The 23,956-nt window shown below is 37.8% G+C and overlaps 2 protein-coding genes across 2 annotated transcripts in view; one reads left to right on the plus strand and one right to left on the minus strand.

Annotated features, from left to right (window-relative positions):
- pde6c (phosphodiesterase 6C, cGMP-specific, cone, alpha prime) overlaps positions 1-19,234 on the minus strand; it is a 37,207-nt gene extending 17,973 nt beyond the window's left edge. Inside the window, exons 1-10 of the mRNA XM_059324485.1 lie at positions 19,144-19,234; positions 18,411-18,626; positions 18,194-18,301; positions 17,132-17,287; positions 12,823-12,876; positions 11,730-11,880; positions 11,256-11,383; positions 10,775-10,968; positions 10,438-10,561; positions 10,237-10,308 (exon numbers count right to left, since the gene is read on the minus strand). Of these exons, the coding sequence (XP_059180468.1) occupies positions 10,237-10,308; positions 10,438-10,561; positions 10,775-10,968; positions 11,256-11,383; positions 11,730-11,880; positions 12,823-12,876; positions 17,132-17,287; positions 18,194-18,301; positions 18,411-18,599 (1,176 nt within the window). The 5' untranslated portion in view covers positions 18,600-18,626; positions 19,144-19,234. The remainder of the gene's footprint in view (positions 1-10,236; positions 10,309-10,437; positions 10,562-10,774; positions 10,969-11,255; positions 11,384-11,729; positions 11,881-12,822; positions 12,877-17,131; positions 17,288-18,193; positions 18,302-18,410; positions 18,627-19,143) is intronic.
- Positions 1,231-4,389, plus strand: rbp4 (retinol binding protein 4, plasma). The gene is made up of 6 exons (XM_059324490.1): positions 1,231-1,285; positions 1,600-1,702; positions 1,879-2,015; positions 2,128-2,234; positions 3,234-3,446; positions 3,614-4,389. The coding sequence occupies exons 2-6, from the start codon at positions 1,601-1,603 to the stop codon at positions 3,634-3,636; spliced, it is 582 nt and encodes a 193-aa protein (XP_059180473.1). The 5' UTR covers positions 1,231-1,285; position 1,600; the 3' UTR covers positions 3,637-4,389.
- Positions 19,235-23,956: the final 4,722 nt, after the last annotated feature.

The raw sequence follows: 23,956 nt of genomic DNA on the forward strand, positions 1-23,956 counted from the left end.
TGAGTTTAACACCCCATCAAAACAAGAAACTGACTCCTGTTTTAAGCATGACATTACACTATTCCACCCAAAATGTGAAATGCATGCACATGGCAGTGTAACATATAGAGTCTCTTGGCCAATCTTCACGATTATGAAATGTTGCCTCTGGCCAAATTCCAGCTGTTATTATTTCTGCTGAAAATGAGTGATTGTGCTGTTTTCCACTGGCTGAGGCTTTGGTTATGCAAGCTGCAGATGTTTGGCTGTGCTGTGCTCTTTTTATTCAACAAAACCCCCAGAGGACTGAGCTCAGTGCAAAATAACAGCATCAATTTATAAAAGTCTGCCACAGTAGATTTAAGTCAGATGAAATACAGGCCTGTGTTAGAGCAGTTACCGCATTTCTCTTAACTTGCTTGTACTGTGAATGATGTAGTTGCTTTTTAACAAACCTGGAACAGTGGAATAAAAGTCAGAAACCTGGCACAAACTGTTTGACCTGGTCTTGGGATATAAACATGTGTTTGTTTAACACAAGATTACTTAAGTATGGGAGCCATATGCTTTACCTTGCTGAGCTCTCTTGGACTCACCTTTTAGTCCTAAGTACAGAGGTACACAAAAACATGTCCGTGCACAAGACTTTTTTTGTCATGCACACATTATCCCATAATGACAGACTGGTGTTTGAAACTCCAGACTTTGTGCTTAGAGAAGATGTGATTATCTCTCTTTCACATTGATTAGTTTCTGTTTGAAGTGGACTTGACCCCTCTGTCCAACATTTATACAAACACAGTGCAGATCAAGTCAACACCTGATGCAATCATATGAATCCTGCTGGGAAATGTGCACACCTACAGAGATGTTTTATTAGTACAAACACAAAAAAGGGGTTCTGCCAGTCTATGCATGCAAAAGTAAAGTGTAAAGTGAAAAAAATGAGTGTTTGTAAGTGCACATGCATTGTATAGCTTGTTCCAGATGATCCTTTTGGATTTCCGTTTGCTTTCATAAGACCAAGAAAGCCTCAGGAGTTTTGAGGCTTTCCTCTGTCAGAACATTTTTTTAGGGGTGGGGTACAGAGGGGTGGTGGGCAAAATGTGCAAAACACATGAATCAATAGGGGCCTGCACTTACGTAAATGTTTGTCCAATGGAAGGCAAGCTAGCTGTGGGGAGAGCAGGGGGGGTTCAGATCTTCTGAAGTCATTATGCAATACTTTCCAACTGTATATAAGGCCACAGCCATAACAGAAAACCAGAGGATCTTCGGGAGCTCTCCACATCTTTTTAGACAACAGGTAGGTACCAACAATGGACTTGCTTTTTTATTTTCTTTTATTAGCTTTTAGATTTTAAACTTAAAGTGCACAATTTGTGCTTTTGCAAAAGAGATTTTGTTGAAGAAACCATCTTTTATTGAAAATGTTTTTGATTTAAATTTTGTTTGTAGAATTTTATTACCCTTTACTTCAGGATTTAAATGAAATGGCAAATCGGCTCACAAATACATCTGCCTATCTTTCACTGCTCCCTATAATGCCTCCTCTCAAACTGTTCCTGCTGACCATTTTCCTTCTTGCTTTGTTTTTCTTTTTTCCTTCCTCTGAGGTAGAATGCTGCGGTACGTTGTTGCCCTCTGTCTCCTGGCTTTGGCCTGGGCACAGGACTGCCAGGTGGCCAACATCCAGGTCGTGCAGAACTTTGACAAGACAAGGGTGAGTTGGAAGTTTGAAGGCATATATTTAGTTCTATGATCACTATTTATATCTGCTTTGCAGTATAATAATTCTGTGTGAAGGACTCTGTGTAGCACTGATTGCACTGTATGTAAATTATTTGTTCTTTTAATGAAAAACATTAAGTTAACTTACACTTGATTTTTTTCTCATAGTATGCAGGGACATGGTATGCTGTAGCAAAGAAGGATCCAGAGGGTTTGTTCTTACTTGATAACGTCGTGGCCCAGTTTACTATTGGAGAAGACGGAAAAATGACAGCCACGGCTAAGGGTAGAGTTAACATCCTCAAGTGAGTTCTGTTTTTTTATTGAAAAGGCTCATCTATCCCTCATTTAAATCATGGATTTCTCTTTTATTATGTCTCACATCTTCCGTGATATCCCTCTCTCTTTGAACTCCAGCAATTGGGAAATGTGCGCTGACATGATGGCCACCTTTGAGGAAACTCCTGATCCTGCCAAGTTCAGGATGAAGTACTGGGGAGCTGCATCCTACCTGCAGACTGGAAGTAAGTTGTGGAACATTTATGCATGAACTCTAATTGGATCTAACTAGAATTTCTAGCATCAACATCAAATGTATGTCCAGGCGCCTTGTTAGTGCAAGCTTTTGCCATTGTCTGTTTGGTAGTGGTAGAACTTCAGACAACTATTGATTTAATTTAATCAACTACAGCACTTGGTTCTCTGTGACCCTGACCCTTGAGAGTAAATCAAACAGAATGGTTACTAGGAAGGGGAGCAAATGTCAACAAGTGTAACTTTTACACCACATGACTTATTTTTTAACTGACTATACTTTGAGGCAGGAAGTCAGATAAGATATATCTTTAAACTTTCACCACAAACCCAGTGACGCCAATGCTGAAGAGCCTGTATTCTTTCTAATGGCCACTAGGGGGTGACTTTACTGGTTGCAAGAAGTAGTTAGATTGTATAGAAGTCTGTGAGAAAATGACCCTAACTCCGTACTTGATTTATGATCTCAGTAAACATTTTAATGGTTTTGTTAATGAGATTATGATCTTTCTTAACATTTTTGGTCTTCTAAATTGTCTAATATATGACAGGACAATCTATGGCTGGTTGTATTTTACACCTTGCTAATCAAGCTAGCTAGCTGGCTGCGCCGCTTAAAATGTCCAGTGAACTCATATCAATGCATGCACCCACTGCAGTATTAACCATGATACCCTTCTGTATAATAATCATCATGTTGTCTTGATTGTGTTGCCAAGGAACTGTTTTATCTCCCAGTGCTACAGTATGTTTGTAGAAGCTGTTGACTTATGAGCAGTGAGTGCTCAAGTAGACTTCGAAGATAAACTAATCAAAGTGAAAGGGAGATAATAACTGGAGTTTAAACACCAGACAGTGAACACAGCCTAATGAGTGATTAATACCTACAATGTCCATTGTAATCTGCTACACATTTTTTTTAGGCTCACTTACTCTAAAAGGATGGTTTGGTAAAAAATCTCAACTCTCTCTCCTTTCTCTGCTTTCAGATGATGACCACTGGGTGATTGACACCGACTACGTCAACTATGCCATCCATTACTCCTGCAGAGTAGTAGACAGTGACGGCACTTGCCTGGACAGCTACTCCTTTATATTCTCTCGTAGTCCAACTGGTCTGAGGCCGGATGACCAGCCAATTGTCACCGCGAAGAAGGGAGAAATCTGCCTGCTGGGCAAATACAGACGTGTTGCACACACTGGTGAGTTTAACTAACTCCTCATTTGTTTATGATGATATGCACATATTCAGAAACCCCTTAATCAGTAATAAAGCCTTAATATCACCAGTGCTATTACAGCAGTTTGTGTTTTCATGATCAAAGGGTATTTTGTAGTAAGCAAAATGTTTGTCTTCTTTCCACTGCAGGCTTCTGTGATTCTACGAACTGATGTGTTGACACCCAGAAACTTTTTTTTGTGAAGCACCCACCTCTGGGACAGTGTGTGCCCCCACCCTACCCCTCTGCTTGTCTTGGACTGAGTCCCACCAGAGTCCTCTCTCTCCTCTGCTACCCCTGCTGATCCTAACAGAGAAAGTAGCTCATTCTTCCTCTCAAAAAATAAACTAAAAATGGCAAACTATCACCGTCACACTCACATGACTGATACTGTAAATAGAAAAGAAAAGATGACTGTTGTTTTGTTGTCACTTTCCCAACATGTCCCCTCCAGAAAAAACAAACAGATTCTAGACCTTATAAGATTATAATCTTAACCTTAACATTTGTCATGTTGTATTTTGTATAGGAACATCAGAAACCAGTATGAACTTGCTGGTTTCAGTGAGAAAACTAGACATATCAGGTCCTGAAACAACACAAAACCAGGTTCACAAGTCGGACTTTGCTTTACACTGAAGAACATACAGTATCTTGTAGCACAAAAATAGATGTTAATATACCTTAATACATACATATTAAGTCGTACTATATACACATAATAGTTTGGTTGTTACTTGATTGTATGATGTATTCTTGATCTGAGATTTTTAAAATAACACATTCATACCATGTTGGCTGAACATGACTTTTTGATTGCCTTGAAATATTTATCTGTATTATGGGATTGCAAATAATGAATTCATGTTGTTTGCCTTTGGATTCAGTCAATCAAAAATAGATAAAAATCCAAGGATATACAGAATGTGTGTGTTTTTTCTATCTTTTATCAAGTAAACCTCATTAATCAAAAGCAATGAGCTAAACACAACACAATATCTGAACCCATTGGAGGCCACGGCAAATGGATATCAGGATAACATCTGCTTATGAATGCAGATAAATTTAAAAAAGCTAAAATCAGATCCTAGCTGAGACTGCATTTCAACAAATGTGTTCTGCTTCTTTTGTTCACCACACAGATAATTTACCTGCATTCAACCAAAACCTGCTCAAATATTAGTCAATACTACTCAGACTAAACAGACTACAACCAGAAGCCCGAAACACTTTTAGTGCATTCACATTCAGATATCTGTTTATAGAGATGACTTGCAACAGCTTTCCTACCATAGACTCTACAAAATATGGACGTGAGGATCTAACAAGCCAAACTGAAGGTCAATATGGGTGGCTCCGGCTGTTGCCATCCTGGCAATGCCTCATTCTGCCTAACTCTCAGCTAATCCTAAAATAGTCCGGTAACAGCCTGTCCGTTCTTTGTCTAACACTACCAGCAGGTCCACGTTTTACATTTTATCCAGTGAAATATCTCAACAGCTGCTGGATGAATTTTGTGCAGACATTAATGGCTCTTAGATAATGTTTCGCAATGACTCTGCATGTAGTGCCATCATCATTTCAAAATCTCAATTTGTCTGGAACATGACACTTCATGAATACCTGATAAAATTAATAACATTCCCATCAGCCTCAGCTGCACTTTGTGTGTTTAAACCTAATTATCAAATGTTAGCATACTAAATAAGATGATGGACATGGGGAGCATGATACCTGCTTAATAACACTCTGTTAGCATGCTGACATGAACATTTCGCTCAAAGCATCACTATGCAGAGAGCCGATAGCGTGGCTGTAGGCGATTTCCTTCATAGCTCATCTTTTAACATCACAGAATCTAAAGCCTCGCAAGGGATATTAAAGCCTGACAAACTGTTTTCTACATGAATACCTTTTTACTTTGCGGATTAAGCTTAAAATTAATTAAAGAGTGAAAAATCACAATGTTTCATAAGCCTGACGTTAAACAAAATGCATTTACCAATCCCAATCCTTTTAGCGTTAAATTACAGATAAAAGAGCCAAGACACACTAAGTGTATCAATGTTGATAAATGTTGATGAAAACTATACATTATATATACAGTATATAACTATATTTTTACTTTCATTAAAGTGGTTGGTAAAATGTCATGCTGTTTTCCCATCACTTTATAATCTATTTTAGGCCATTTAGAAATTGAGCAAAAGTTCAAAACACTTTACATTACAACTTGGTTCTTACATAATAGTGTGATGATAAAGAGGCATTAACTTAATACATGAAGTAATAACCAGGTAATACATTTGGTATATCTGAGAAATATTAGACTAAAATTTATGTAACTGGGTAATAGGGGGTCAAAAACAAATGGTTTTAATGAGGAAACACATTTAAAAGGCAACAAGGCAAAACTATTTATTTATTGTATAGATTAGATTATATTTCATTGATCCCACAACGGGGAAATTCGCTTGTAATAGCAGCAAAACAGAGGTAAAAGGTATGAAGATAAATTACAGAAAAAATAAAAGGTCAAACACAATGGACAGGCAGAAAAGTCCTTAAACATATGCAATAAACACGGACAAGTAACAACAAGTGCAAAGACTTGTAAATAATAGCATAAGTAATATTTTGGTCACCATATAGCAGCATGCTGACAATAAGTACATTAGTAATATGGTGATATATGATGGGGTAAAAATCTGATGACTCCAAAGTCACATGAAATGACTGGAAGTCAGAATTGGTAATTGCTTTAATGCTGAAAGTCATCCTCCCTTATCTCCCCAACATTCCCTTTTGTTTAAAAATACTGTACAAATTATGTTTAATGCTGTGACTTTTAGTCCCAGTGTAAGAACCACGAAAAGGTTACTACAAAAAGACTAACTGCACTGAAATACACTCATTTGACTGTGAAAGTACACAAAGGACAGTTGTGTCGGAGGGAGATTTATGTCTTTATTGCACACTTTTGTACAGTACAGTTCATGGCAAAACAACTTTGGAGCACATAATTAGAATTTTAAAAATGCCTTAAAAAATGACAGTAAAGCAATGTCCTCAGTCCACCTAGTTACATTAGCAAGGTGGCAGGAATAAAGTCAACTTAACCCCCTTTCCCCTACACAGAGGACCTTTTACTAATCCCTGCCTTAAATAGTTTAGTACAAGGAATTAACTCATGCAATCTCATTCCAGGAGAAGGCTTGAAAAGTCAAGGTGGAAGTGGAAATGAGCTCCACCTGTACAAGGAAGAAAACACCGAAAACCTGACACAGTACAAGCAAATCAAACTATGTCGTTAAGGCTGGAGAAGGATGTCGGTCATGGTTACAGTCACATGGAGCAGTGAGGTTCTTCTATCTGCAACATGACAGAAAAGCACTGCCGCACTTTATAATGGAACTAGGAACTTAATAGGCCACACATGGCAGAGCATATGAATCCAAAAAAGCTTAAATAGACATTTTCCCTATAATGTTGTCCCCAATACTGTCAAACAATCATTGCCACTTAGGGGTAACTTGTCTTTCCTCAGAACAATGATACAAATATAATTTAATTTTACACCAGCTGAGGAAAATTTTACCCCCAAACACCAAAGATATTGATTACTGAAAATAGGAGCGATACAGCTGTGTGTTTACAGCTGGTTTATCAATGGAACATACTGTATGAGGCAGGTTTGTAAACTTTTATACAATACAATGAGGGACATCCCACGATGATACCAAAAACACAGAATATTATACATAATTATCTCATCTTACATTTACTGAAAGAAAATAAAAGCCTTCATTAGCTCACTTATAAAAACAACCCACAAATAAATAATTTCAGCAAATACACATGGAAATCACTAAGAGCTTCTTAAGAAGAAAAACTGAAACAAACAACAAACCCAGAAATAAACGCATGAAAGGAATATGATCAGATTCATCTTTGGCCTGATTGTATTTTAAGGGCAAAAAGATACTGAAGCAGACTTTTAAATAGTTTAAAGGTGGATTATGCAGCATTTTAGGAGTGTCCCTTTATCCACATTTTTATTTTTTTTTAAACTACAAAATTTGGCTGAATAACTAATGTATTCCAGCTGCTTGTATCTTAATAAACTTGGACGCATAAGAAGCATTTCAATATCTCTTAAAGCGAAGACAAAAAGATAAACCGTATTTATGGGAACTGCACACACACACACTATCATGCTTGGGACACATCGATGTCCCAGTACTGTTTATTATCAGAATTTTGTATCCAGTGTTCACAACAGCAGAATTTCAAACTAATTATCTTGCATTAAGTCTCAGGCCACTTTGGCAACCATGTAAACAGCCTTCCAGATGAGTTTGAAAATGTTTACTCACCTTTATTGCTCAGAGGAGTGCTGTGTTTGTGGAATCAGTGTATGATGAAAATCTAGGGTTTAATTACGCCGCAGGGATTGAGTTTCCTGAATGGATGTTATGAACATATGAAGTGGTTTGCAACCTTTTAAAAAGGAAGCACATAATACAAAGACTGCAGGTCTATTTGGTTTGGTTAAAGGAATACATTAATAAGTCACCCTGTATTGCCTGAAATTCTTAAAGAAAATGTTTTTAAATTTCAGATTCTTTGTTCAGCACAAAGGCATCAGAAAAATAGAAATCCTTGATGAATTGAAGCACATGTGAGGTGCTTGTACAGCAAAACTATTTACAAATATCCGCTTATTAAACTCGAGGACAACTTATTTTTTGAGGTTCATTTATTTATTCAGTCCTATACTCTATTTTCGTATTCTTTGTTAACCTTTGTTAACATGGAGGGATGCAAGAAAAACATGTTGTTTTCTCCAAGTATTCAAGGGAACACAAGGTGAGTAAATGGTGAAGTATTCCTTTAACCAAAGATATTTTTTCCTTTTTATATAAAAAACCAGTTAAGATGCCTGGGTAGGTAAAGGTAAAACAACTGCTTTAGTTGTATATATGGCAGATTAACTATTTTGTTACCCCCTTGGGCGGAGAGTCGTCCTGATGCCCAGGCTGGGAACGAGCGATCTGGACTCTCTTCTAGCTCAAGCTAAGCAGTAGTCGATGTGAGCCAGGAGCTCTCTGTGGCGGCTGGTGGGGTAATGGGCCCGACACCTGGGGCACTCCAGGAAACTCTCATCGAGAAGGCTGGTGACTTTAGAGGGAGATGTAGGACCAGGAGAGTCGCTGATAGAAAGACGCTCGAAATTGTTGTAGGAGCTGGGCTCTGAGAAACGGGAGTTTGACTGTTTCTGAAACACAAAACATTACATTCATTTAGCTCATGCTTCGGAATACATACACAAAAACAGGGTATATACAGAAATACTTCAGTTGAATTCAATACCTTTTAATACCTTCACTTTATTTTTTAATACTATAACGACATTGATCTGCAACTGTAGTGGCAACCTTTTTAACTTCAGTGTTGGGGGTAACTTATTTTAAAGTAACTGATTACTGTAAAAAAATGTTTTTAAACTTTTCTGAGTAAGTTAGTGTAGTAATGCTCATAATTCACCTTAATCACAGTAACTTGATACTTTTTGCTTTTTTTTTTTTTTTTAAAGATTATTTTTTTTGGCATTTTACTGCTTTTATTAGATAGAGACAGATAGATAAGCGCTCTACCAGTGTGAGCCACCGGGATGCACCAATACTTTTTGCTTTAATAGCAGCATTGACCTATACACAATTATTTGCTATTCAACCCTAACTCAAGACAAAATGTTATTTCATTGTTATGTGTAGGGAGAGCACAAACCAATTCATTCACCTCATTCTTTCACAATAAATGGGCACAAAATGACAAAGGTTTAAAAAAGTAAAAAAACAGAAAGGTTTAATGAAAGGAATTGTGTAAAAAGTCAAAAGTAAAGTGACGAGTAAAGAAGTAACAAATTCCATCATGATTTAAAGAGGCAACTTGCAACTAATTACAACCACAGATCGGTTCTTGCGAGGTTTAGAGCACAGAGTTTGCCGTCTGTGGCTCCCATTGCGGTTTTTTGGAGGCTGCGGCTGCTGGCACTTAGTTGGTTATACCTACCTAAATGTAATACCTCATCAGATGACGTTTATTACTATTTTATACTTTTTAATGATCCTATTTTTGGCTAGATTCACTTACTACCTTTTAATACCCTACAGAAACCCCGAAAAGTATATTCAACTTCCATAAGCACAGATAAATAGGAGCATTTCACTTTGAAAATTCTAGTAAAATCTTTGACAAACTTTTCTAACTGACTTAATAGAATGAAGTTGTATCTCTGTAAGAAATAACATGAATGTGGTTCTTATGTCCAGTAACACTTACAGCAGACTCCAGTTTGGTAATCTGATCCCGGGCCTTGCGGAGCTCCTTCAGCACCTTATGTAACTGGTGCTGCATGCTCTGACGATCAATCTTTTCATTCTCAAAGTCCTTGGCAGAGAGCTGGATCTGAGGGGGGGTTGGGGTAGAAATATATGAGGAGGAGACGGAGCCAAGAACTCATTGTACTTGAATTGCACAAGTGGGATCATTATAGATTTCACAACTATTTAAAAAATGGTGGTCACACAAAATAGTTACAACTCTATAAGTGTAACATAATGGGGCTGAGCAGATGGATTTTCCACTCATAACTGGGCGTTCTATAGTGTAATCAGTAATTGTCGACCTCATCATTTTCCACTAACTTAAACAGATTTTTGCTTGTGTGAACTGAAACTGCCAATTTTCTGTAAACACATTTAGTTACCTGTTGCTCCAGTGCTGAGATTCTCCTCTCTTCTTCATTTTGGCTCAGAAGAGATTTCTGCAGCATATTTACCTGTGAAGGCCAAATAACCAGTAAAACACATCATGCTGTATTTGAATCCCCTTTCCATTCAAATAAACCTGTGATGAGGTTTTATTTTAATATCCTCACATATCTTTTAACAGTGATTGTGAAGATTACCTGCTGTAGAAGTTCAGCAGATCTCTTCCTCTCTTCCTCCAATCTGATTTCCATGTTCTCCAGTTCCATTCTCATCCTGTCTGACCGCTCAGACAATGCTTTTCTCTCTTCACACGCTGCATGTCTGGATGCAATGTTTATGTAATCCACATAAATATTAAATCAGGTTCTGTGTTCACCAGCCGAGCATTCAAGATTAGTAAAACATTTCACTATTTTTTGGCATGATTTTTGGACCAACTGAGAATTTAAGAAAGTAAAATTGATACAAGGGTGGTAAATTGCTGAATTATTCTTCCTATATGTAGTTTTTTTGCACCAGTTAGACTTGCTTTACCTGCTGCCATGTCGCTCTGCCTGCAGCTGCATCTTGGCGTCCTCGGCCTCTTTGCTCCTCTCTTCGTACTTTCTCAAGAAGGTCGTCAGATCGCTGCACTTGTCATCGTACCTCCTCTGCAGTGTCGACATCTCCTCCTGGAGCCTGGTGACCTGCTCCTTCTGAGACTGCAGCTCCGCCTGAGCTTTCACGGTCTGCAGAGACGCACATTTCAGAAAGCTGTATACCATTTTGTCTACTCTTTAATTAACAAAAAGTGCAACCAGTTTAAATCTAAAAATGCCTGAATGAAAGGAATGTAGAAATTTAAATGAAGTTTGTGCAGCTGCGTGCAGATTAAACTCAAACTTCTGAATGTTGGACTGATTGTCAATTAATTTCCATATAGTTTGTTGAAGGGAATGTGAGCAGCACATACAAAACAGGAATCCTTGGACCTGGAGAAGAAATTAAACAGAGAATAACATCCTATAGAATTTACCTGTTCCCTCTGCACATTAAGCTCCCGTTGGCTTCTGGTGACCTCATCTTTTTGCCTCTCCAGGTCTTTCTGTACCCCCAACAGCAACTGGTCATAGTGGCTCTTCAGCTGATTGTCCTTTTCTGGGCCTGCTGGGTTGGCAGGAGGTAAGACGTGTAAGCCAAGAAGCTAAACTAAGATTTTCATTGCAATAAAAATACGTCATTTTTGGTATTAAGCCTTGTCAATGCGAAGGATTTATAGAAGTTACTAGCATTAAACTCACTGTAAAAAAACAGACCCATGCTGCTGTTGTTGCTCATATTTTCAATTCAAGGATATCCAAAACAAAGGACTTAATATCCCCTTATTATGTTCCTTACTGTATGTATCAGAGAACAAAACTGTCTCTTATGTTCATTTTAATTACTTTTCATGTACTTTTGTAGTGAATAAGCTGATGATGTGAAAATGAGCTAATTCAATTTCTCCTACATTTTTCCCCCTCTGAAGTGGCCTCTTGTTTGGATTGCTGCTTTGCCTGAGCCAGCTGCTGCTCCAGCTCCTGTGTGCGAGCAAGGACAGACTGGACGTAGACCTCTCTCTGCTGGTCGTATGTCAGCCACTGCTGGTTCTTCTCAAGAGCCTGTTGGTGAGATGCACATAGCTGATACTGATATACTACAGGAGCATCTCAATAAATTAGAATATGATAGAAAAGTTCATTTATGTCAGTAATTCAATTCAAAATGTGGAAATAACACATTATATAGATCCATTTGACACAGAATGAAACATTTCATGCCTTAATTCATTTAATTTCTTCTAATTATAATGATTATGGCTTACATTTAATGAAGACCTAAAATTCAGTGTCTCAATTTTTTTAATATTACAAAAAAACAATTTTAAAAAGTATGTTTAATATGGAAATGTTGGCCTCTGAAAAGTATGTCCATCTATGTGACTCAATACTTGGTTGGAGCTATTTGACTTGAACTCCTGGAAATGGACTTTTCCATGATATTCTAATTTATTGAGATGCACCTGTATATACTGTGTATTAGACCTCATTCAAGGACAGAGCCAGGGCCTGGGTTTGAGGTTTTTCATCAACACTACTAATGCCAGGTATTCATTGAAATGTTTCACAAATTTGAAGTGTATTTCAAAGATTTCAACAAAAAACAACAACCCCAAAACCCAAGAAACGTATGAAATCTTTTTATTCGCCAATTGAAAATATGCATAAAAACAGGTGGGCGAAAAAAGTACCTCAAGTGCCACAAAATATTCGAAGTGTTTTCTTCTACTCTTCTAACGTAATGCACAGAGTCGTTTGTTGATTCCTATTGATATTGACATAAAAGTGGGTTCTAGACACTGAGTGATGAACTCCAGAGAATCATTTCATTCCCCTGGCCCTGAACCGAATAATGGAAAGAAATACTTCAAATATATGGCCGATGGGCGAGATATTTCAGTTGTAAAGCTATGGTACAAAAGCATTTTTCAATAGTGAGAAAGTACATACTTAAATTACAAACAGGCACTCACAAACACACAGTAAATCATTGACTGGACTCACATCTCTCAGTTGATCTTGTACCAAAGCCAAGTCTGCAGGAGGTACCTGTCCATTCTGTCGAGAGAAAAACACATATTGGCATCAGCACTTAGATTTGAGCTCACTGTCACAAAACTTTGAAGGGTTCCAGTCTACTCTCTTTTACTTTTAATATGTGCTCCAGCTGTCCACACACAGTATGTACTGTTGCATGCACTATGCATACAGTTGAGACATAGATGGTGACTTGAACTTTGACCCACTGGCTTACATATGTATGCTGTGCAGAGAATTATGTACTGTGGCCCTGAGAGCTCACAGCACTGCAACTAAAGAAAACACATGCAAATAACCAAAACAAAAGCAAATTAAGAAAACATCTTCATCAATTTGACAAACCAATCAATAACCAATATCTGATCAGTTCATCAGTAAAAAAACAAAACAGACATTTACAGGTGGAAAATGCGCTGCAAGGACCACGACAACACAACACATTATGAAAAAGAGCTGCAAAGAACACCTGTTGTCATTTCTGGAGGACACTAAAAGTGATGCACACGTCTGATGAAGCTTGTTGTTGATCCGGATTTTGACTCACATCGGTATTTAAGTTCTCTTTCCATCAGGGTATTTGATTTATTTTAACATTGTGATCGCATGATTCAAATATTAGCCTATTGCAGATATCCGGCTAATTTGCTTGTTTTTTTGTGTATTGCATGTGTTTTCTTAAGTTGCAGTGCTTTGAGCTCCCAGGGCCACCGTAATTATGGGTAAGAATAGACAGAAATGCACACTTGCATACTGCAAATTGCAACTGGATGTAATAGGACATCCTGGTACTTTTGGACAAACTAAATCTTTGGTCGTATGGACATTGGAATGCACAGGTCATTTCAGTTACATTGGTTACTAAATTAAGCAGACTAGATTTCATTTGGATTGGCATAAATTAGCAAGTTTTGTTAAATCAAAACTGAGTGCATTGTTGTCTGTCACTGAGTCTTTTTTTGTTAGCTATTAAAGTATTCTATAGTGCTGTGGTGGAGGTGCCTTTAAAAGTCAAGAACGATTAGAGACAGAGCAAAAGAGAGCTTTCACTCTATTTATCCACAACACAATTCAAAACTTGTTTGACAACAATCCACAACAAATCAACTTGTTCTAAAAGAAAATGCTGGCCCCCTGACTGCTTTTGAAATAGTATGTCTTGATGTTGTTATAATGGGCATCGTTTGCCATCAGTTCTGAGCAAAATCTCAACAGACACTACAAACCTTAGGGGTGCCACAGGTTGAAAAACAGTCATAGGCTGACTGGTTTAAATTATTCATCTTCATTTTTAATAATGCAGTAACCAATCCATGCACTATTTTTTTTCAGAGATTCAGCCACGAGACCCATGGCACCAGACCTCGGGCCATTCCCTCGACATCAATTCCTGGAAGACTTGTCTCATAATTCTCTCACCCCGTCCCCGAGGTCTGCATGTCTGATCCCACTCAGATCTTAACCTCAAGCAAACCCTTCAACAACAGTAGGGCTCTAAGCGATCATCACTGTTCCCTCTCACACTCCCAGACGAAGTATCATTAGCTTGTCAACTTTTTCCTGATGGATTTAAACGTACACCCAATAAGCTGAGCTGAGCCTTTGTGAATCCAGGGAAGAACCAGGGACAGGTGGGGCCAGGGTCTGCTGGTCAGATTATTTCTTGTAAGGCGAAAGGAGCTAAGCTAATTTCCTGGAATGTTACAAATAAAGACACAGATAAAGGAGATCCACTCGCAGTGGGACCTGAAAGAACCTGAAATCAAAAGTACCAAATATTTGTATCCATTTGTAAATATACTCTGTATTTTAATACTTTAACCTTGGAGTCTAAAAGTAGTCACTTGAAAACCAAAGCAGAAGTTATGCAAACAATATGAGAACATTTAGATTCAAAGACAGTATTTCCCGCATTCTAGTGACCTTTATATGGAATGAAAACAAGAAGAAATGCAAGATATCTCCTCTTTTCTTTCATAACAGCCTCTTACAGCAACTATGGGACTACATTTCTTGGAAACACCGTTTCATTATTAACATCAGTAATGAATTGGCTTCTCAGTTTAAAGACAATAATAATAAGAGCTTTTAATAAGGTGCAGCAGCTGAAGTTTCTACATTAAGTATGTCTTCATCTGAGAAAACAATTCATAAATCTCCATTTAAAGATTCCAGTTTGAATATTCCCAGACATTTTGCTAACCTAGGTTTGAGATCTGAGTCTCAGCCATCCGAACCCCTGAATTACCTGTGATTTTACCCCCTTTGCTTCTCAAGAAGCCAAGGAGAATCCTGATGACCGCTCTGTAAGACTGAAGTGAGGGCCTGCTGTGCTCAGAGCATCAAAGGGCCGACCAGGAATCGGTGTTGCTTTTTGATACGGCAGGGGACTTGACAATTTTGAGGGAGTGCTAACCATGGGTATATTAATGAGCAAGCCTAGAGACAACGTGTGTGTTATGTGTTATTGATGGCTGAAACAGAGTACCACAGAATAGTCTGTGTATTAACTTTGACAATGTTTCATTTTGTGCTGTGTGTTACTTGTTCCCTTAAGCTCTAATTACAAAATTCTCCAGAGGGAAGGAAATGTCAGCAACTGAGAAACACAATCTGAGATCACACAGTGCCCCCCAGTGGACAGAGAAACAACTACATCTGCATTACCAAACAAGTATCCTTTCATGCAGTAAAAAAACATTTTTTGTTCAAAACAGATGCCATGATTATTTAAAAAACCTGACCAGAGGATAATGCCACACCACTTTTGACACATTTACACATTTACTTGCTCATTTAAACCAGATTTCTGTCAGTCAGACTCTATTGTTGCTGGGGTCATTTATCCATTAAAATGGAATTTCATTTGTCAAAATGTATTATAATGAAACAGTTCTGATACTATGTCTTCACATTTTGTCGCCAACTGTCTGAACTACGGTATTCATAATATTCTAAAGCTGGTCATCAATAGCTAAAGATTTTGAATATGCACTTTAATTATCAACACAAGGATACCATTAACACTTTTCATGACCTTTGCCAGCAAAAGGAGGTAGTCAGACACATTTTAAATCAAACTACCTTATTAAAAGGGTACACATTCCCAATACGAGACTTGGTTATGTGGAAAAGGAGACACATTTTAATGGAAGAGAGTGTCAATTTTTCTAACTAATGAGAATATCTAGACAGGTATCTGAGGTGATTTGTTGGTCTGTCACAATAATTACGTTTTTGATTTATCGAGGTCAGCAACAAAAAAACCCAACTTGAGGTCATGTCTATGTATCGCAAAATACCAACAGTGTGTTAACAACCCTGGTTGCTAAAAAGTTGGGATGCATAATGAGTGTTTAAAGCTGCAAAAAACAAGATCCCAGTTTGGGCATTAGATATCTTTACTTTATATTATATTCAGTTGAATGTAGACTGCAAGTCATTGTATTCTGTTTTTATTACATATTTTACAGTGTCTTAACTGTTTTGGAATCTGGGTTGTGCATGGATGTTTGTTCACATACTGTCACCAACATTATAATACAAAATAAAAATGTATCAGTTTGAACATTAACCTCTAAAAACCAACCTTTCTGGGTGGGTTTAGGGGCAGCAGAAGGGTTGGGATTAAACAAAAAAGAAGAAGAAATGAAGCCAAAGCTTATAACAGAAAACCTGTAAGGCCAACATATATGCATAAGTCTACATTTGAAAGGTGACATCTTCTAGTTTCTGCAATTGTGCTTATTTAGTGTGTGGCCAAAAACAACCAAAACTAAACAATATTAAATAAACAGCATTTTTTAGATTAATACTACCCCTGTTCCTTCCTGCTGGCGAGCAGGTTGGATTTAAGATGATGATACCATAAATAGCAGGGTTTCCCTACCGATAAGACTTTTTGCAGAGCACATAAGCCAAATAAACATACTGAGACACTTTTCGCTGGCTCTGTGTGTCAGATATTTTGTGGGCGGGGCTCCGGCAGCTCCTTCACACAATGCCCAATGAGAGAAGAGAGCACATTTATGCAAAAGAGCCATCCCCATGCCAAGAGAGCATCCCTGCACATGCCGTAGAAATCTCTGAATCTGTTTTAAAAATGCATCGCTCTTGAAAGGGTGTACTTGTATTATTATGCTATTAAATTGTCATTTTGAAGGCACAGAATGGTCTTAAAATGGTCTTAATGCTGTTCATCACAATTCTTTCTGGGATAATTTATATCGCCTAACAAGAGTAGTTACTGTGACAGACTATAAATTGGTCAACCTACCACCACCTGTGTTTCCAGGGACTGGCACCGGGCAGAAAGAGTGGCCAGCTGGTTTTTCAGGTTCCCCGTTTCTTGTGACAAATCCTGGAGCAACGTATCTTTCTGCTCCGTCTCCTTCCTCCTTATCTCCAGCTGGGCCTGCAGTGACGCTACCACCTAAAATACACAAAAATATGAACAAACAACATCTTGACCACCTCCACAACAATCTTGTCATCTGATTATGTTTTTAAACCTTTGTTTATTCAAAGGCAAGCAAGCAATTATCCACTTCACACAGATGACAATAAATGGCTGGCAGGCTGCTGGAATTACCGTCTGAGCTGCTCTGGTTTTAGCACTTTTGTTGTTAAAAGTTAATTAGGACGAGGCAAGTGTGATTAAATCACATGACACATTCGCAATGTCTGGGAAAATAAATTATGTATTTGATTTACCATTTTATTTGCCAGCAGGTCAAAGTTTTTCCTGGCCCAAAAAAAAAAAAAAAAACAAGTTCCCCAATGATAGAAAAAGAGATTTCAGAAGGATAAGCAACAACCCCAAATAGAAAGCATCGGTTTCTCCAGCAGCGTCATAAACACATATCCACAACAGTGAAAGATAGTTGGTTTTATAAATATCAAGTGAACAGCATACACACCATGTGTGAGCATGAAGTTTTCTTCTGGCTGTCTAAACGTCACTTAGCTGAGCTGCTGTCAAAATGGGATAGAAGCTATTTCCCCCCTCCCCGACTGTTTTTTTTATGGCAGCTCAGTGGGATTCAAGTATGATTTTTTTCCACTCTTCCTGACAGTTGTCTGCTGCCAGCAATACATATGCCACCAATACAGTGCCCAAAGTGCAACAAATCTTCACAAGTTGAGGAGCACTCTCAAAGACACAGCTGTAGGTATATCTCCTCCACCTGGAAAGAAAACTGTTGCCTCAGCAAGTCCAAATCTGTCTTTCTGTGTGTGCATTTTGGCGTAGGACGTCCAGATGGATGGACGGGTCTGCTATAAATGTGATTTTTTTTGTAACCGTATAGTTCTGCAGACATGTGTCAGGTGTACATACCTCTCCTCCTCTGGCTGACAGCTGCTGTCTCATTGTTTCTAGCTCCTGCTCTTTAACGAGCAACTGCTGATTGTTTCTCTCTCGCAGCGTCTCAAGAGAAAGAATCCTCTGAAATAATCAACATAAAAAACAATAAATAAAACAGGCAAAAGACAGGCATAAATGCATGGAATCTTGGAATTAAATCCCTCAATACAACTTCAAAATAAACCCTTACCTCCAGCAGCTTGCTTTTGTCTGAGTCAGGTGGTTTGATGTGTCGTTTGGCCAGTTCATCAATCTTTTTCCTGAGGTGAGAGTTCTCCTTTCTGACTTTCTCCAGCTCCGCCTCAGCCTTGGAGGCAGAGCTGCTCGACTTGAAACCCAACCTGGTGACGATGGTCTCTTTGGCACCTTTAGATGTCATGGCTGCTTTGTTCGGTGCTGATTAATTCTAAGGGGGAACCAGAAACTGATCATTTTGTTGTTGTTGTTTATTCTAATGCAAAATTCACCAGATATATAGAATTATACGGATTTAAATAATTTGGTGAATAGGAAATTAAACTGAACGGAAGGATAAAAACACTTTATGGAAAATCCCAAATCAACTATATATGCTGGGATACAGAAGCGCTTTAATATTTTATAAGGCAATACGTTTACAGATTACCAGTGTAAATTGAGAGAAAATTAAACATATTTGTCCCTCATATCACCAAATTTTTATTTTTTAGCATTTACAGTACTTTATGTTTTAGGCTATTCAATTTAAATTCAAAATAAACACTTACTAAATATTTGAGCATTAAAACGGACACTTCTTGAACCTGAAACATCTGCACACCTGCACTCAGTTGAAAGCTTTCTATAAACTAACGTGACATGGCATTAATTAATGTGTAGTTTGTAGCCAAACAATAAAAGCAAAGGCTACTGTAACATTTAAACACAACATATTTTACACTTACATGTAAAGCTAAGCGAAGAAATCCCCAGTAAGTAATCCGTTTGTAACAACAAGACCGTTTTCTAACCAAACGCTTTCGTTTCCTGAAGTTTGAATTGGAGCGCGTTGACGTCATATCCGTGACGAGTGGTAGGGTGCGTGTGTTTACATAATCCCGCGTGTTTCGGAATATGACAGGTTGGGCGGTGCAATGTAGAAAATGTGGCAATTTTTAAGTTCTCTGTCGATGTGTTTTTAAAATAAGATCATTCGATAACATTACATATACTTGTTAAAGCATTCGCAATCAAATAATTTAAAAAGTCTGCTTTTTCTGGTCTTCAACGACTGAAACATCTATTTCACCGGACTGCCCCTTTGTGAAGATGAAGCTAACACACGGAGGCGAGCTAGGTCGCCCACACAAACTGGTTTGTCGTGTCTCAATCTCTCAGCACTCTGCAGAAGAACACATCATATTGAAAGCCCACCATTATTGAAATTGCGCTGTCAGGAAACAGGAAACTGTTCAAGTGATATTTGACAATACAGTAGCAACACTTTTGGCAGTATTCGACCCCTCCACTTTTTATATAACCTTATATTACAATCACAGGAGAAACTATTCCCCCCTCTCACCTGCTCTCACTCAACATGATTTATTGCATACTTTGTTACATATTTCCATGAAAAAAACATTTTTACTGCTCACTTTAAATAGTTTGCTTTATTGCACCAACGTTTTTTTGTGTGCAAAAGGAAAAAATTTGTGTAAAATTTCTGCCGATGAAAGCTTTGCCTTTTGGCTCTGTTTTTATAATGAATACATATATTGCTTTGAGGTATAGAGCATTATGAGTGTAAATTCAGACTAAATCCAACATTGTAGTTTTATTCTGCACATTTTTTTTGTTGCCTATGAAGTAAGTCAATATATTGATCTATTTCATTAGTGGTGTCTAGAAAAACTAAATCGCTAATAATGCAGAAAAATATATAATGAGTTCAGGGTTGTGACTACTTTGCATGAGCAATACTAGACTTACATGTCCTCAGTGTCCATCTTTTATCACAGTATAGTAATTATATTCATGCTTAACATGTCAGGTGCTATAATTTGCATTTGTAACTGATGAATAGTTCATCGTCTAATAGCATGCCAGATGGCATGTTTACACTAAAGTGCTTGGCTACAGTGGCATAGCATGAAACGTGTATATTGTAGACGCACTTCAATACTGTATCGAGCTTTGACCTTTGACTTCACAATGTCAAAGTGAGTACTCAATAATCACAACAATAAACAATCAGGCTTGTCAGCAACGCACTTGTCAGTCTGTGGTAGCAAGTGTGTTGTTTAATGCTGCAGTCTGCTGGGGAGGCAGCATCAGACACAGAGATGCAAGGCGGTTGGACAGACTGGTCTAAAGAGCTGGTTCTGTGGTTGGAGCCAGGTTGGACACACTGGAGGAGGTGGTGGAGAGATGACCTGTCGACATGTTCCAGGCCATCTTGAAATACCCGGATCATCCTACACAAAGCTACACAAAACCTTTATGGACCAAAAAAACAGCAGTGGACGGCTCCTCTCTCTTTGGCCCTGTAATTATTATTTCAATCATCTATATAAATTCTACAAAGAAATACAAATTCAGTGCTTTTACTTTAAAATAGCAATTTTTCATGTAGTGCATTACTTAGTGATTGTTTGTTATTGTCCTCAGTTTTGTATGTAAATTGAATCATTCGTTCCAAGTAATATTCACTAAACCAGTTCATTGGCTTAATTAGTTGATATTTCCAAGTAAAATGTAATTGAGGGACATCAGTGAATCTGCAATTTACTTGTGTATTTTTATTTAAAATAAAAAAACAAGTGGATCTATTTAATAAATATTACTTAGAAAAAGAGTAAAGATTACAAACACTTTCTGTGTGGAAAAACTTGCCTAGCTTTTTCAAAGTAAATGTGACAATTTTTTTCAGTGAGGACGGAGAGATACAAAATATCCTTCACTCCTAGAGCCATCAGGCTGTTTCATTCTTCCAGAGTTACCAGACTAACTGAATTTCCCCTAGGGGATAAATAAAGTAATTTTGATTTTGATTGATTTTTTACATTTCATGTAAGAGGGTTGAAGCCTAGAAATGTGTCCACTAGATCATTAGGATCTGTCTTATTAATAATAATTAATATAATCTATTCTATGATACTATTTAAACATAAAACAAAAGTGTGTCTTATTAATATGTGAACAATTACTATTTGATAAAAAAAATACTTTTCAAAACTTATATTATTACCTCACTTTTGAAAATTGACTTTCTACCTAGAGAAGGTGTGCTTTTGTTTCAGAAAAAGTTTAAGGCTGTTCTGGGATCAAACGTAATAGTTATCACCTTGCTTTTAACAATAACATGGTATTCAGCGAAAGGGGCTTTCAAGCATATAAATCACTCCACTAGTGACAAAAGTAATGCATTTCCAACCAAATGCAAGTCCTGAATACAATACCCTTTTTCCTTTTTGCTGAAAATATAATTTGACTTTTATAGAGTGTGAAGGATATTTGCAAATCTGATTAAAAAACCAAACAAAAACATTTATAGTGTTGTTTGTATGCAAAGAGAAGGTTTGGTGTAGAAAATATCCTATCACCCTTGTTTTAATTGCAGGGCAAGATATGCTTTTTAAATATTATGGATTCAATTTGATCCAACAAAAGGTGAAAACTACAAGTAAATACACATGAATGATTTTTATTTTCATATTATTTATATACTTACTCGCCGACTGAACAAAATATTTTCCTGACCTCTTTTGCTTTGTGCAAAATCAATCCATTGTAACAAAGTTATCTTTGTAGAAAACACACTTTCAATTTCTTCAGCTTTTAAAACCTTCAATAGAGGAACAAATTATTTTCAATCGGTATAACTGGCAAAGAGGCAGACCTTATTTGATGTCACTGTTTGCAGCGTTCCTCTCAGTGGCCTTGGTGTAAACAATGGATCACAATTGTGAATTGTATGTACTGTAATAATCAAAGAATAACGGTATTCACTGCGATTGAAGTGAAAGTTGGCTTCAAATTGCTCAAATAATTCTAGTTCTTCCATGTTTTTATGTATCTTGGCATCAATGAAATCACAATACTTCAAAAGAAAAATTAAATTTACAAATTTTTTACAAATTACGTTTGTGGTCTGGTCGATATAATTTTGCTTTTTGGAATTAATGAAAATATTCAGTTGTAATGGACGCCGATATAGTGAATTTTTTAGCTGACTTTTATGCATACAATTTATCACATTCAACCAATCCTCAAAAGGGAAAATAATAGATACAGATGGGTACTGATGTCTTTAATAGGCTGATAATTGCTGATAAATTGGTCGGTATCTAATAAATTTACCATAGCTGCACTGAAAATGCTTGAAAGCATTTGGGAAAGGAACCCTGAAAATATTAAAGACAATTGATAAAAAGTCATTCTGGTGGCTTTGTTCATTGGTCTTTCTAGCAGTAACCACCAGCCTTAGAAACATCAGTTTGAAGTCGTCTCATGGCTGAGCTGGTAATGGCCCGCTCGGTCAAAGGGCAGCCGAGGATTTATTCTGTTTGTGTACCATCAAAGCTATAGGTACCTATAAGTCTGCCTCCATCTCTCTGCTTCCCTCCAGGGAGCGGACTCCTTGATATGGAGCACCAAAGCTCCAGAGCCAGGGCAACTCCTCCCATCAGGTTTGTGCAGCTTGCTAAACACTGCAGGGATACAACAGCAAAACAACTAACATGTCACCGTTTGAAATTACGTACGCATAATTAATCTAGACTAAACGTTAAAGATGTTTCTTCCTTATCGCCATTTGGTGATTCACAGAGCCGCCACACTCTCACTCTGGCCCCAGGGTGTCTCACCAGGGCCAGGGAGGAGCTTGGCTCATGGATCAGTCCCCTGGTGAGCCATGTCCGCATCATCAGCCGAGCACAAGCAGCCTGAGCACTCTGCAGCAGGCCTCATGCTGCCCAGCATTACCGGCTGGCCTTGCTCTTATCGCCTGGAGCTAGATCACCGAATGACCTGTGAGAGGCACACTTCTGTCAGGGCTTACACCAGCAGAGCGATGCACCGGCGAAACACACAATCTATCAGTGCATGGCATTTTGTGCCCCGTGGAGAGCCATAATGTATAAGCCAAATCACCTTGATTAGATCAGAGATCAGATAAAACTTTAATGAAATTGGGCTGCAGAGGGTAAACTGTGTGAAATGGTTTTGCATGTTCTCTTGTGTTGCTATATTTTCCTCCTGCATTCAAAACACATAGCGGAAATGGTTCTAAATTGTTTGTTTTAATATGAGTTTCAATATCAGGTAGTCTGTGCACGATGCCCTCCAGCGTCTAAGCTTTATGGGTTGAGGCGCACTGTGACCCTGAAAAGGATTAAGTCACAGAAAACAAGCAGACCAACAACTTGGAAATATTAAACAGTAAAAAATAAATACAATGCATTAACACTGTGTGCAAACCTGCAGGAGTACAGCAATCATAGCAGGGAAATGTCATAAAACAAAGTGAGATTCATGATCCATTAATATTTCATCACAATTCATTAAAACTGTCCAGATGTTTACAATCACTTTCAAGGGTTGCAACAGCTCGCTCCCAGCACAAATACAAACTGACAACACAACATGTACGGGTGTGTCTGAACAAAAAGCAAAATCATGTTTTTTTTACGCTGAAACGAATAAAAGAATGAGATGGCAGGCACCGGGTTGGTGTTGTAGAAATAAAGACTTTACCGGCTCTATTGACTGTGACATCAA

This window comes from Centropristis striata, chromosome 21 (assembly GCF_030273125.1).
Source record: "Centropristis striata isolate RG_2023a ecotype Rhode Island chromosome 21, C.striata_1.0, whole genome shotgun sequence".
In the NCBI taxonomy this organism is placed as follows: Eukaryota; Metazoa; Chordata; class Actinopteri; order Perciformes; family Serranidae; genus Centropristis; species Centropristis striata.

What these genes read in the sequence shown, in the direction of transcription:
- rbp4 (XM_059324490.1), top strand. Translation starts at nt 1,601, where the DNA reads ATGCTGCGGTACGTTGTTGCCCTCTGTCTCCTGGCTTTGGCCTGGGCA. An exon ending in GGTAGAGTTAACATCCTCAA is followed by an intron (nt 2,016 to 2,127) that starts GTGAGTTCTGTT and finishes TTTGAACTCCAG; the next exon opens with CAATTGGGAAATGTGCGCTG. An exon ending in ATCCTACCTGCAGACTGGAA is followed by an intron (nt 2,235 to 3,233) that starts GTAAGTTGTGGA and finishes CTCTGCTTTCAG; the next exon opens with ATGATGACCACTGGGTGATT.